Source organism: Schistocerca serialis, chromosome 10, assembly GCF_023864345.2.
Source record: "Schistocerca serialis cubense isolate TAMUIC-IGC-003099 chromosome 10, iqSchSeri2.2, whole genome shotgun sequence".
Lineage (NCBI taxonomy): Eukaryota > Metazoa > Arthropoda > Insecta > Orthoptera > Acrididae > Schistocerca > Schistocerca serialis.
Window position 1 is genome coordinate 242,932,141 of NC_064647.1, and position 15,814 is coordinate 242,947,954.

The 15,814-nt window shown below is 39.2% G+C and overlaps 1 protein-coding gene across 1 annotated transcript in view; it reads left to right on the forward strand.

Moving 5' to 3' along the window:
* The first annotated feature begins 2,470 nt into the window (after positions 1–2,470).
* LOC126424845 (Golgi resident protein GCP60) overlaps positions 2,471–15,814 on the forward strand; it is an 88,990-nt gene continuing 75,646 nt past the window's right edge. The window contains exon 1 of the mRNA XM_050087654.1: positions 2,471–3,045. Coding sequence (XP_049943611.1) covers positions 2,862–3,045 — 184 coding nt within the window. The 5' untranslated portion in view covers positions 2,471–2,861. The remainder of the gene's footprint in view (positions 3,046–15,814) is intronic.

The following is a 15,814-nucleotide window of genomic DNA, read 5'->3' on the forward strand; positions in this document are numbered from 1 at the left end:
TTAGTAACTTTAGGCCTTTATCAATGTTGTCAGGTTTCTCAAAAATAATAGAAAGGATAATGTATCATAGACTATACAATTTTTTTTATTAAGAATAGAATATTGGTTAATGCGCAAAATGGTTTCTGTAAAAATAAATCAACTGAAACAGCTATCTTCAATTTTTTGCAACTTGTTCTAAATTCCATAAATAGAAAGAAATTAAATTGTGGATTGTTTTTAGACCTATCAAAGGCCTTTGATGTCATTGACCGTAAGTTACTGCTTAGGAAGTTATATGCCTATGGGATACGTGGAGTTGCCCACATATGGTTTGAATAATATCTGTCGGACAGGCATCAGAAGGTGGAGATAAGCCATGCAGATAGGACATATTAATCAAGATTTGAGAGAGTTTTGTACGGAGTACCCCAGGGATCTGTATTAGGGCCATTACTGTTTTTAATATTTATCAATGACCTACCAAGTCAACTATCTGAAGCAGAGGCAGTACTGTTTGCTGACGATACAAGTTTGTTTGTTAAAGTAAATAGTGAAGCTGACTTACAGGAAAAAGTCACATTAGCAACAGACGAAGCAGACAGATGGTTTAATGAAAACAGACTCATTGCAAAAAAAAAAAAAAAAAAAAAAAATTGAACAAAAAATTAGGTCAAATATGTTATATACTTAGAATGCTTAAAAGCTCATGTAATATTAAAACAGTGTTATGTGTTTATTTTTCATTCATGCACAATTTATTAAGATATGGTGTACAGTTTTGGGGGAACAACAGTCTCACAAAACATACATTTAGACTACAAAAGAAGGCAGTCAGAATAATAAAAGGTATAGGATATAGAGACTCTTGTAGGCATGCTTTCAAAGAATTAAAAATCATGACACTACCATCCTTATACATATAGGAAAGCATATGCTTCTTAAAAGTACATGAGGAATTTTCTACATTAAACAGAGAATTTCACAACTACGAAATGAGAAATAGGAATGATTTCCACAGAGAAATTCATAAAACAGCTATGTATCACAAAAGTGTACTATACCAACCCAAAATCCTTTACAGTGCTCTCCACAAAGAACTAAAAATAATACCAAAACTGCACATATTTAAAAGAGAATTAAAAAACATGTTATTGAGCAGTAGTTTTTACAGTATTGAAGAGTTTATGACTCATTGACAATAAAAGCGCAATTAATATTTCCCTGACATAATAAATATGTGTAATTGCTCACGTTTAAATACTTGCTGTTTCTATGAAAGTGTGAAACAGCGTTATTGTTAGAATTGAAGTAATCTGTGATGTGAGAATCACAAGCTTTTTTTAATGTTGTTATCCTACTTGTATATTTTTATGTTAATGTTCTTACAGTTGTATTAAAATTGTAATGTCTAAGTGACAAGTAAATTCAATTATAAATTTTCATGTACATGTATTTTAAGTTGTAATGTTTATTGACAAGTCCTATGTCATTTTGATGATGTACTACAAGGACGGTAATAAATTGAATTGAACTAAATATGGTGACACTCTACACGTGAATACTATTTAATTGTATTTTGCAACGTGTGACAATACTCCGGAAGTACTGTTTGTAATATGTTTTGTGACCATATCCTGTCGTAAATCGAAGTATAAAAAATTAAAAACAATGTTTTAGCTCTTTTCCAAATAATAATTATGAATCCTGGCATAGTTATTTTCACTGATTGCCGGAAATGCAACTCCCGTTTTACCTAGTAGTGTTGTTTACTTTTCTGCGCTGTGTTAAAGTGTTAATAGCTGACGAAAATAATCCGTCAAGTTTCCTTACGTTAGGAATGTGGAGTGTACTCGACGACAGTAATGTGACTTTAAAAATGACAGACCACTGCAATCAGTCTCCCTTTCTTTCAGGCTTTATTAGAGCTAATCTAGACTTCGGCTGTAGCCTATCCAGTATCGTGGCTCGGAACTAGCCGAAATCTAGATTTAGCTTTAATGAAGGGACGACCGATTGCTCCCTCATTTTGAAAATAATCCGTTTAAAGTCTGGCTAATAATCTGCTCTCATCAGTGGCTTTTTTCTTTCTTTCTTAAACTCAGCTGCTTAAAACTCAACTTCGACATAGAGGAACGTGGAGTGCAGCGTAAGGGATGACGTTTCTGAACTCGCAGAATTTCCAAACAATGTTCAAAGTAATTGGAAAAAAAAACTACGCGAATTATACATAGCCGTTTTATTTGGGCTAGAAGTATTTGTGTATTTTAAATTAGATTTTGAGACAAATAAAACAGCCAGAAAATTGAATCTGTGCCGAAAGACGGACGTTTGTAGCTGATCATATCCAAATACAAAGATTCAACAATTTGTGGTTGCACAGTCGGAATGCAAAAAACCCATTGTCATTTCCGCATATACGAGTATTGTGATTTTGCTGATACTACTGCTGCACGCTGATTAACATAAATGTACACCAAGTAATGTGTAAAATGTTGACGTCTGCGTAGCTACTGTTTGTCGACAGATTGAACAGCGAAAGAACATCGCTGGCGGGTCGTCGTGATGTACGGTGGAGGTGGAGTATTGTGCGTTGGCAAGAGGGGAAAATGAACTGTGTTTATTAAGCTGAACTTGCACATTCTTTAAGGGAATGAAAACTAATAGGAGGTAACGAGGTGCTTGAAGATGTGTTGAAGGAATTAGATGTAACTGGCACTGAGAAAGGCATCTAGTGTGCTACTGCGAAATAACAATACGAATTCCAAGAGAGAAAAACTGTGGCGTCGATTTGTGCAAGCAAAAACTGTTATGCTCATAGTAATAAACAGACTCTTACAACATAATTCGGTACCTATAAGTCCAAGGGGCTTATAGATGCAATGGCGACGAATGGCGAAAGCAGTCATCTTGACAGCCAGCTAGACCGGCTAAGTATAGGATCCGAGGAAAGCATAACACGTTCACACATTGATGGAGAGCTAAGTAAGGAGGATGAGGAAGCCTTGGAGAAATGGGGATTCCAATTGAAAGATCTATATCGGCTTGCCCTTAGGTTTTATAAAGGTAAGAATGTCATCTTTTAAAAAAGAAAATATAGTGTAGCATTTGCATTGTTGAAGAAAAATAGTTAAAAACTTGACGTTGAAAGTACCATCTGTCCTGTAAACGAGGTGCTGATGTTTAAGTATTTCTACCAGTAAGTCTAGTGACTGTTATTGCTTTTTTCTGAAAGCAGGTGTTCTAGTCCCAAACGATATTATATTTATAGTTTCTCACATTCTATAGGCCTAATGCATTCTAGATTTGAATAAAGTTTCCTTTAATGTGTACTTGGTTTTATCCCTTGACACCAGGAAAAACAGGAATGACATCTTTTCATATTTGTATTCTTTCTTTCAATTAATTTCTATGATATGATGAATTCCACATTAAAAACATAACAAAAATAACTCCATTTAGAAACCAACATTTACATCTACATAAATACTCTGCAAACAACTAAAGTGCATGGCAGAGGGGTACTTACTTTGCTACCACATGTTAGGCTTTCTTCCCATTCCAATCAAATGTAGATTATATTTCAGTTTCTCCATTTATGCTGTAAAATATCAGTTGTAATGTTTGTAAGTGCAGTGAATAATTGCTGCCTTCATCATATTGCGTTTTGAAATACATTTGCAGGCGTAGTTAATCTCTGATGTCATTAGTCGAAGAAGATGGGTAGAATCGAAAGCCATGGGTTTTCCTAACCTTTTTTCAAGTTTTTGACTCTCCAGTTCTAAACATGTTAAAGTTTGAAGTCTTTGGGTTTCTAGTGTGTAGTTTCTGATCAATTCACTCTTTATGATTAAACAATACTGTGTGCAGTAGCACTTTCATTGTGTGTTTTCATACTATTTTTCAGAAGTTCTGTTGAATTTGTAGCGGTTAGGAACACCATTGAACATGTAAGAAAAAAGTTTTATCTTCATCTACAGAAAACAACATACCAGTTGTCATGTGCCTTTACAGTAGTAACACAATGGCAGTCAGTTGCCCAACAGTTAGGATTATTTTGTTGCGTGGTATTGTTGGGGATAGTCAAACAGATCTCGACCATGATTCTGTAAGAGAATGATGCAGCATTATATCCAACACTACTCTGAACACTGCCACTGAACTCCCTCGTTTTGTAGGCTCATGAGAAACGATGGATAGTTGATACATGATATTGGTAACTGTGATTTAGAACAACTCGGTTGCAAGGTTTGAAGTGGAGGACTTGAAATTTTTCATGGACACAATTGTAATCAGAGTTGAAAAATCATTTTAAAATTCCTAGCACCTGGAGTCAAATGCTACTCCATGTATTTGTAGTTCCACATCTAGTGTGACTTTAATTTTAAAGTACTCATCAATTCCCAGCGAATATGGTGCTTGAAGGTCCCTCAGGCATGCAGCTGGATTGATTGATCGTTGTAGAATTAATTTTCGACCATGTAAGGTAACACTGACCTAAAGCAACCCACTAAATCAGAAACTGGTGAACATTGCATTGAAACCAACCACAAAATGAAACACAAAGGTACAAAAAGTCTGCAAAACACACCCCACTATTGGGACTGTGTATACAAGGAGGCTACATGGGAACTAATCAACAACAACAATGTATTTCAACTTAGTCAATTGTGGGCTCCAGCACTGAAAATTCTCCAAACACAGTGAAAGCGGAACACTGAGCACGCCAAAGGTAGAGCGCAGACTGAGGACCGCACTTGAATCGTGAGTGCGAGCTACCCCCACCACTGTAGCATCACATAGTGTGGTCCATACATGGGTTCAGTGGAGGGGGAGACTATATATATATGACCCACTGGTCCAGGATGTCAGTGAGCAGGGGTAACCTGATAATGATGGCATGTTATGCCATCAAAAAATCTTTCAACAATGGTCAATCAATCTGCTTGCAAGCCTGAGAGACTATGAAGATGATAAACTTCGATGAGATCACCGCAAACGTGGTACTGTTTGTAACTGGTTGCTTCTTTGTATTTTGTGAATAATCGCAGTAATTCCTTAAAATTATTTTTAAATGATAAAATGTTGCCATTGTAATCAGCATAGTATTTTAGGTGCTACAATTTTATGTTGGGCATTGCTCAGCATATATGTGCTCTGATTTATACTTAATATAAAGAATGTAGAAAATGTAGGGTAAAAGTACATTTACAGTGTACCACAGCTTTCCCACTACGTGCTGCTGTTTGTAGTTGTCGACACGATGAATTGTGGGAAGTTCACTAAACAAATCTCGAGTTGGTTGTTGGTAGCCAATCATAGTGCTTGTTCATAATTTCCTGTGTTTCGTAACTAAAATTAGCCGAGTATTTTGTTCTGTTAGGTTAGAATTTAACAACATTGTCGGAATTTTCTGTGAAATCGGAAATAATACATACAAGGAGCGTATTGTGATAACGAACATGTGTTTCTGTCTATATTACACATCAATCTATCATGGCACTCCTATTTTTGTGTTGAGATTTGTTGGCTAGGTCAATTTGTAACCAAATTGTCACATTCCGTTGTACCCAAGGCCTTGGGCTTTGCTACTGGTTAGTTGGTGAGCAAATTAAATTTTCTTCCATTCACATTCACTCATAACAAAATTGTCACATTTGAACCTAATCTAGGCCCCGGGCTGTGCCACACGTCACTGTGTCAGCATATCTAATTTCTTTTACATTCGCGTGTGTTGGCTTTGCAAAATTGCAACCAAATTGCCACACTCCAATGTAACCTCGGCCTCGGGCTACACTACAGTTGATTCAGTTAGCTAATCTAGTTTTCTTCCCATTCTGCATATCAGAAACAAATTTTCTTATTCTTTGGAAAGAAGTAATTAAACTCAGCTATTCTCAGATATGTGAACCGATTGGCTACGACTGACGAAAACAAATCGCCAACAACAGCAAATAATGGAAGAGCCTGGTTCACTGAAGGGGACTTCAGTCAGAGTTAGTGTCGGTTTCTGTGTCCTGTTACTTAACTAGTAACCAAACCAGAGAGACATTGCATCAACCACACACAAATAAATTATAATGAGTATTCCACAAGACTAAGTCCTAGGCCACTACTATTCTTGCTGTGTGTTAATGCTATACCATTTTATTTGGGTCATTTAAACCTACTGGTACTGGAGGTCGGTCTATCCTGTGAGATAATGATGCTGTGGCATGTGGTGTCGGACATGCACAAAGAGGAAGAGAACCAAACATTGACAATTACCTTTTTTGTGTTTGTGTGTTATTTTGTATAATGTAGATTGACAGCTTAATCTGTAGTGTAGCCTGAGGTATAGATTAGGATGAAAGGTGACAGTTTGGTAGTGAATGCAAAATTTTAGCTATGGTGAATAAGGTGATCAGTAGCATAGCTCGAGTCTTGGGTTAGGTTGAAAGGCAACAATGTGGATATGAAGTAGCAAGGTAGTATCAAAGCTTCTGCTTATTCTTTTATTTACACTAGTAGGCAGAGTTAGTCCTTTTTGCTGGGTGCACCAGTAATTAATGCCAAGTGCAAAGGCATCAGCAGAGAAAATAGTGAACATTTTTGTAGAGCATGCTAAATGGTATAGCACAAATTGGCTAGCATTAATATTTGGGGCAGGTTCTTTTTGGGGTAGGGGAGAGGGGAGGGTAGACAGTTTATCCACTTGTGTACTGTCAAGAGTGCTCCATCCCAGTTAATTTACTGAACCAGCAATGAATAATAAATTGAGTAGGCTACATATTTTGAAGGTTTTTGGGTTAACTTGAACCGTAAGTGTGCAGTAGAGTTGCTAAAATGTTTTGATACATCTACTTCTAGCATAAAACTAATTTGTTCATGTTTGCTTACTTGGTGGAGGGTGCCCAAGAGCTCATTAAATTTTACTGTTAATAATATCAGTTGATGCTAACTCAAATTTTGTTTCATATACAGCTATACTCTGCAAGCCACCTTATGGTGTGTGGCAGATGGTATGTCTGGTACCTGTGAATCCCACACACTTGAGCAATATTCTAGAACCGATTGTACGAGTGGTTTGTAAGCAATCTTCTTTGTAGACTGATTGCACTTCCCCAGTGTTCCACCAGTAAACAGTCTCCCACCTGCTTTACCCATGACTGAGCCTATGTGATCATTCCACCCCAGGGTATGAGGGCATGCCCTCGTCTCACTTACTTTCATGCATATGCACCAGTCTTTGTGGATTGGGAACTTCTTGCACCCTGGCTGCTGCCCCTGGCACTGCCACAGACGTCTCTTCAGTCACAGCATCATTGCCATTAACTTTTCCACCCATTCCTGTTTTGTTCATGAAGGGTGGATGGGAAATATGATAGCTTATTTTCTCAAAGTGATCATTTCGCAAGATGTGTGTTAGGAAATATGATGTTCCTCGACTCCTCTTGTACATAGAGGATATGAGAATGTCAGCAGTAACCTCCGTGACGCACAGAGCCTTCCTTGTACTGTCTGCCACTGGAGTTTGTTGAATGTATCTCTAACACTCCCACACTTGCTCTACAGTCCTGTGAAGAAGCATTCCATGCTTCATTGGACCTTCTCTTAGTTAAATCTTTTAATACTGCTTATCCTGTGAAGAAACACTCCACACTTCGTGAGAACTTCTCTTAGTTAAATCTTTTAATACTGCTTGGTAGGCATCCCAGGCTGATGAACATTATTCAAGAATATGTCGAAAAAGCATTTTGTAAACCACTTCTTTTGTTTATGAATTTTACTATGAGCCCCAGTTTGCTATATACACTAATACTCATAAATTAAGGATAATGCTGACACATGGTGAAACAACACTCTGGTGGGCAGTTTGAGGTTTTAAATCACCTCAGGCTATGACCATGTGGCGCATTTGACTTGCGGTCATCGCACGGTGGCACTCGCAGCAGTCTACATATCCAGAGGTGTGTTGGTGCATGTCAGAGTACGGTGCAGCGAGTAAGTTTGCAGACTTTTTCAGACGTGCTAATGGTGACTGTGTGTAGGAAATGGTTCAAAGAACACACATTGATGATGTTATGAGAGGTAGAATACTAGGGCGACTGGAAGCTGGTCGTAGCACGGGTCCTCTGTGTGCCACAAAGTGTGATCTCACAATTATGGCAACGATTCCATCAGACAGGAAACGTGTCCAGGCGCTACAGTACGGGACGTCCACAGTTTATAACACCACAAGAAGACTGATATCTCACCATCAGTGCCCGCAGGCGGTAACGAAGTACTGCAGGTAGCCTTGTTCGGGACCTTACTGTGGCCACTGGAACAGACACACAGTATACAGACGAGTGAATGGACATGGTTTATTCACCTGGAGACCTGCAAAGTGCACTCCACTGACCTCTGGCCACAGGAGAGCTCGTGAAGCCTGGTGTCAAGAACACAGTACGTGGTCATTGGAACAGTGGTCCCAGGTTATGTTCACGGACGAGTCAGGTATAGTCTGAACAGTGATTCTCGCCAGATTTTCATCTGGCGTGAACCAGGAACCATATCAGATGTCCTTGAAAGAGACCTGTGTGGAGGTCATGGTTTGATGTTGTGGGGTGGGATTATGATTGGTGCATGTACACCTCTGCATGTCTTTGACAGAGGAACTGTAACAGGTCACGTGTATTGGGACGTCATTTTGCACCAGTATGTCCGCCTTTTCAGGGGTGCAGTGGGCCCCACCTTCCTCCTGATGGATGATAACACTTTGCCCCACTGAGCTGCCATCGTGGATGAGTACCTTGAAATGGAAGATATCAGGCGAATGAAGTGACCTGTCTGTTCTCCAGACCTAAACCCTACCGAGCATGTCCAGGATGCTCTCAGTCGACATATCGCTGCTCATCTTCAACCTCCTATGACTCTTCAGGAGCTCCGACAGGCACTGGTGCAAGAGTGGGAGGTTATACCCCAGGAGCTGCTCGACCACCTGACACGGAGTATGCCAACCCATTGTGCGGCCTGTGTGCGTGGTGATCATATCCCATATTGATGTCGGGGTACATGCACAGGAAACAGTGGCGTTTTGTAACACATGTGTTTCGGGATAGTTTTCTGAACTTATCACCAGTACCATGGACTTACAGATCTGTATTGTGTGTGTTCCCTATGGGTCTATGCTATTAGTGCCAGTTTTGTGTAGTGCCACGTTGTGTGGCACCACATTCTGCAATTATCCTTAATTTATGAACATGAGTGTACATTACCTGCTATTTGTTTTATTGGTCATTCCACTTTAGGTCGCTGTGGACAGCTACTCTGAGAGGTATTTTACAGTTGTTATGGTATCCAGTGATTTCTCACCAATGGTGTAATTGAGCAGTAATGGATATCTCCGCCTATTTACTCTCAATCTTACGTTTATTTACCTTTAGGGTGAGCTGCCAGTCCCTGCACCAAGCTTTCGATCCTCTGCAGGTCCTCTTGCAGTTCACTACAGGCTTTGCAACCTTCCTGTGGACAACAGCGTCATGGAGCTTCCAACATTATCCACTTGATCAGCAATATAAGTTGTAAATATTAGTAACTCTATAACACTCCTTTATGTTACCCCCAAAATTACCTTTTCGTTTATCAAATTTGGTCCACTGAGAATGTTGTGTTACGTTGTGTTGTGTTCTAACTTCAAGGAAAGCTCTATCCAATCTCATATATTATCCATTATTCACTAACTTGAAGTTTGTTCTCTGTAAGGCATTGTAGAAGTGTATTGGATTCCTCCCAAAAACCAAGGAACATGACGTCAAATGTAGCTATATTGGTTCTGGTGATGCTGGTTAGCTATTCAGGTTCTACAATCATGAGCATCTAGTGAAAATGCTCGAAGGATAGTGCCATCAGTATTTGACAAGGTGTCGGATGACCATGTCTCATTTCAGAATGTGGGGTTGGAGGCTTGCCTGCTCTGTGAACTAGGATAGGTGTCTATCTGTGTCAGAACTGACAGAGTATAGTGTTTATTTTTTCCCTTTTTCCCAATATCTCTTTACAGTCTTTCAGTAGTGTCCCTGCTTCTCTATGACTGATCCCAACATCTTGGATCTGTTATTCCATCCAAGACACCACACTTCTGCTCATCTGTCGAATGTCTCGTATAATGGTGGCAGATAGCTCTTCCAGAGAAAGACGAAGATGTCCACGCTTAGGTTTTTTCAACTTCGGCAACAAGTTGCAGCCTGGTGGACTCTTGTCTGGACCGCAAGGAGGATGCGGCAACACTTGCCATCTGTATTATTTGCTCAGTTTTTGGGCTACAACATTGCTGATATGTGGATGAGCATTGCTATGGACAATGAGTGGCACAGCCTCCAACAGCTGAGATCGGATTTTGAGCATTTTTCTACGCAGAATTTGTTTGAAGTTACGATAATACACTGCTGTGTCACTTGTTCCACGTGGGACTTTATCCGTTACGATGATTCCTTGGTAATCGTAAGCAAAAATCATCATTTGCTTGAGCTTTGATTGTGTGGGTCGAAATTTTTTTGAATGTGGAATCTGAAGTTCTTCTCATTGGACCTTGATTTCAACTTCAGTTCAAAGTCCGTTATCTACGTTTCACCAAGAGTGACAATTCGACACAAGAATCCTTGAGCTTCACGGTTGAATCGTTGTTTGAGCAAGGGTGCAGCGTCCAGGTGTTTTTGTGCTGTTCCTCAGCAGTTAAACAGTGTGGGGCCCTTGTCGCAGAAATGTTTCTCTTTTTCAAATTGTCTTAACACGCTATGGATTGGTGTCTGCTTTTGCCGTGTCAAGTTTTGATCTTGATGTACAACCTCTGACCTTCAACAGTCACAATACCCAACACCCCTGAAGGGTCCATTTCTATGTCATGCCAATTTTATGTTAAGAATACACAGCAAAATAGTCAAAAACATGTGCTTCTTCCTTAAGCTTCCAATCCACAGGAATACCAACCTGTGCATTATTAATGAAATGTCCCTCATATATCAGATTGTTGTCAGACTGATCTTAAGTGTAGGACTTGGTTATTTTGGAAGGTGATAATTTGGTTGCTGATTGGGGAATCCAATGAATGTGTCACTGGTGGTAGACTTTTCTGTGCACAGCCCAAAATGTGAGGGGGTATCCAAAAAAAACTGGAATTGGTTTTTAAAAGCTGTATAGCTTCAAATTGTCTACAAAACAACCTTGTCCCCTTTGACGTATGCTCCATTACAACTAATACATTTTTCCCACCTGTGCTTGCACTGTTTGAAACATTTTTTGTAGTCATCTGTAGAAATGGCGGACAGCTCCTTGGCCCCCTCCCCCAGTCTGATTTCTTCAGTGTTGTCAAATCTGTGCCTTTTCGTGTCCCTTTTCATGAGTGGAAATAAGAAAAAGTCGCACGGAGCCAGGTCAGGCAGCAGAACCATTTTATTTTTAGCCAGAAACTGTTTGACAGAGCTGGTTGTGTGTCTTCCATTAAAATGTGCTGAACTCAGCTCCAAGGTAACCCACTGATCTCTATCAGTTGTCTGTTGATGGTCTGTGAGCACAGGCTCTTGGAATGTTTTCCAATATTTTCGTCGATTCGATTCAGACAGTTAATGGACATCCAGAACGAGGTTCGTCATCATTCAACATGTTGCCATTTTTAAATCGAGCAAACCAATCGTACACTTGAGTTTTTTCCATAGCATCATCTTAGTAATCTGTTTTGAATATTAAAACAGTTTCAGCAGTATTTTTACTGAGTAGAAAACAAAATTTCACAGCCGTGCATTGTTCACTTAAACTTTCCATCATAAAAATGAAACAAGAACAAAATAGTGCCAGCAAAACCAGTCACTGCAGATGAACAGAACAAGCCAGGTTGACAACATGGGTGGCACTGAACTGGCAAGGAGTTGCTCTATACAGGCCTATCGACAGAAATGCGTACTACACAAGCTCTGCCCACGGCAATGTTACTCTAGTCTTTTTTTGTGTACCCCCTTGTATTGATTAGGTTGAAAGGTCATAGTTTGGCTGTGACTTGATGAGGTCAATAATTTGTTGTAACAAATTTATTTTATACGTAACTCTTGACAAGAATGTATTAGATCAAATGCCAACAAATAGACTTTGACTTCTTTGAGGTGTGTATATTGGGTTGGTATCACTGACTGTGAGATAGTCATTGCAACAATGATTACCAGAGTAGAAATGGCAATCGAAACAAGTATAGCTATGTATATGTTCAGTGAATTATGTAAAGAGTCAGTAGTGGCATATCTCAGGGAGGAAGCTGAAAATTTATCTCTGAGTAGGAGATGTGGAGCAGGGCCAGGCATGGTGTGCCAAACAGCTCACGATCTGGGTGTGCAGGCCAAGGCTCTGCCTATATTGGCTTTGCTCGATCCTTCACAGAAGTACTCGGTACAGTGTGATGTTTCATTTAGTATTGTGGCATGGCATTTTTTGGTCATCTCTACACACTACAGTGTGGCAGAATTGTGGTGTCAGCACTGTATACCCTTATCATTTTTTTGTGGTATGAAGGATATTCAGAGGTCCCCTGGCTGTATGCACAAAAAGAGGCAGTCTAGTGATCTGTCATCACAAGCCTTGAAAACTGAATGGGAATGACAGAAGAGAGGGACGAGACTTCTCAATATCTATTACATAGACGTGTAATTGACAGGTACTGCAAATTTGCTATGAAACACTATTAAAGTACCATGCAGAAATAATTTGAAGATTTAGTTAGCAATGAAAGAGCAAAAAATCACAACAATCACTAGAGAGGATTCATTGTTCCATACAACGAGAAGCACTTTACACTAACTTTCAGCCATGGAGCACATGAGGAAATTGGTGGTATAAATGGTAAAATTTCTGAAGTCACATGCATTATTTCAGTGTCAGTTGCAACAATTTTGGATAGATGCATTTGAAAAGAAAATTGCATAGTGGAAGTGACAAATTGTGCCAAAAAACACTGTCCATTTCCCTAAGCATGGTGGCATTAAAGAAGACACACAACTTTAAGAATTCATTGTGGCTGTGAGAGAATTAGGAGGGTAGTTTCCTAAATATTTTGAGGATACTACCAATCTTACGTCTGTTTTTGAGACCACTTGCCGTCTGTTTATGAGACCACTTGTCATTTAATTTGAAAGCGTCCCTATGCGTGTGCAGATGTTACTGATTGATCTGCAGTGTAATTCCCATTTTAAAGACAAATCCTTTTATGTTAAAATTGTCCAGGACGTTCACATTGTTTTCTTCAAGTAGAGTTTCCACATTTCCATTATGAGGTTACAAAAATGTTTCAGTATTTCAATTATGAAACTAAATAAGACACAATTGCTTGGCAACCTGAGTGCGAAAATCTGTGGAATTGTTCACTTATGTCCATATTTGACACTTTATGCCAGATAAAAATTATATTATGTTTTTAGTGCGCCAAAAATAATTAAATAATACTGAAATTTTTTTTTTTTTTTTTTTTGTTGAAAAATGTGAAATATAAAACAAAGTCGTTTGGAGTGTGACTGCATTGACATTTAAATGCGACATGTTTGCAGTTTCTCCCTCCTCATGCTCAGACGTTGTGCCGTGGTGGCAAGGGAAATGTGCAAGTAGGCTGAGCACTAAGGCACTCGTGCCAGGGCTCGACTCGTGAGCTGAATTCTTCGCCGCCCCTGATGAGAGCAACTGTATAGAAAAATAGTTGACCAAGTAAAAATGGAAATGTCGTGTGGCTAGGGCCTCCCGTCGGGTAGACCGTTCGCCTGGTGCAGGTCTTTCGATTTGACGCCACTTCGGCGACCTGCGCGTCGATGGGGATGAAATGATGATGATTAGGACAACACAACACCCAGTCCCTGAGCGGAGAAAATTTCCGACCCAGCCGGGAATCGAACCCGGGGCCCTTAGGATTGACAGTCTGTCACGCTGACCACCCAGCTACCGGGGCGGACTGGTTGACCAAGTAATAGGTATGTACGTATATAGAACAACAATTAACGATAGGAGGAACCTTCCATGGTGTACACTACAGAGTCAGTATCAAAAAACTTTCAAAGAAATGGCAGCTACTGCACAATAGATCTGAAATGAAGCAAAGGGTTTTAGACATAGAGATGCTAAATGAAACACGTCAAGAGCGCAATGCATGAAGCCGTCAGTGACTTAAGTATCAGAATCTTATTGAAAGATCTCTCACAAAACGTAAAGAAATCCTGGTCTTATGTTTAAGGCTGCTAGTAGTGGCAACAAAGTTATAGTTCAGACACTCATGGATGACAAAAGAACTGAAATTGAGGATAGCAATGAAAAAGCAAAAACAAAAACACTGTATGCTGTACTTAGTTGACAGATGTTCATTTTCAAAGGAGGGTCCAGAACTACTATTCAAGTTTCATTCGTGAACCACTATAAAATTAAGTGTAATGATGTCAGTGGCACTGAGAAACAACTGTCATTGCTAGACTGGAATCCAGGGCCTGATGGAGTCCCTGCCAGCTGCTATTTAGAATTTGTGGCCCAGTTACCCTTTATTTAAACATAATAAACCATAGATTACTCAAAACTAACTGGCCAGCAACAGAAGCTTTCTGCAATATAATCGTCCTGTAACACTAATATCCATCTGCTGTGTAATTTTATAACTTAAAAGTTATCATGAACAGAATTAACTCTTATTTGGAAACCAGCATGGGCTCTATGTAATCTATTTTGCAAAAACACAACTTGCAGTATTCTCATTTGACATCCTGAAATCTGTGGGTTGAGGCAATCAGATGCAATATTTCTCGAGTTTTGAAAAACGTTTCACTCAGTACTACATGAATCCTTATTAATGTATGTATGTTCATGCTGAGTAACAAATGAACTTTGTTACTAGTTTGATGATTTCTTGGTAGGAAAGACTCAGCATGATATCTTTGACAGAAAGTCATCACCAGATGTGGAAATAACTTCAGGTGTGCCATGATGAGGTGTATTTTATATATATTTTAACAACCTGTCAGACAGTATTAATGGTAACCAGGCTTTTTGCAGTGGATGAATAATCATGTGGGGTCCTGTGTTAGGAAAGCTACACAAACATTGAGTCAGACCTTAATAAGATTTCAGAGTGGTGCAAAGTTCGACTATTTGCTTTAAATGTTTAGAGATGTGAAATTGTGAATAGCACAAAATACAAAAATGGAATATCATAACAAGATTGATAAGCTACTCATACAAATACCTATGTGTAACAATGTATGTGAATATGATGTTGAATAATTGTATAGTGTCTGTTGTAGGTGAAGCAGGTGGACGACTTCGTTAGCAAGATACTGTCAAAATCAGTTTTCAAACAAGGTTATTTACAAAACACTTGTGTGACCCATCCTAGCATATTGCTTAAGGCTCATACGTGTAGGACTAATAAGTGCTATTGAATGTGCACAAAGCAGGACAGCATAAATGATAAGATACATATTTGACCCAAAGAGAGCTTCACAGAAATGCTGAAAACCGTGTATTGGAAGACACCTAAACTTAATGTCAGTCATCCTCTAAAATCTATTTCCAGTGTTTCAAGAACCAGTATTGAATGAAATGTGTAGGCATTTACAGGGTGTTTCAAAAATGACCGGTATATTTGAAACGGCAATAAAAACTAAACGAGCAGCGATAGAAATACACCGTTTGTTGCAATATGCTTGGGACAACAGTACATTTTCAGGCAGACAAACTTTCGAAATTACAGTAGTTACAATTTTCATCAACAGATGGCGCTGCGGTCTGGGAAACTCTATAGTACGATATTTTCCACATATCCACCATGCGTAGCAATAATATGGCGTAGTCTCTGAATGAA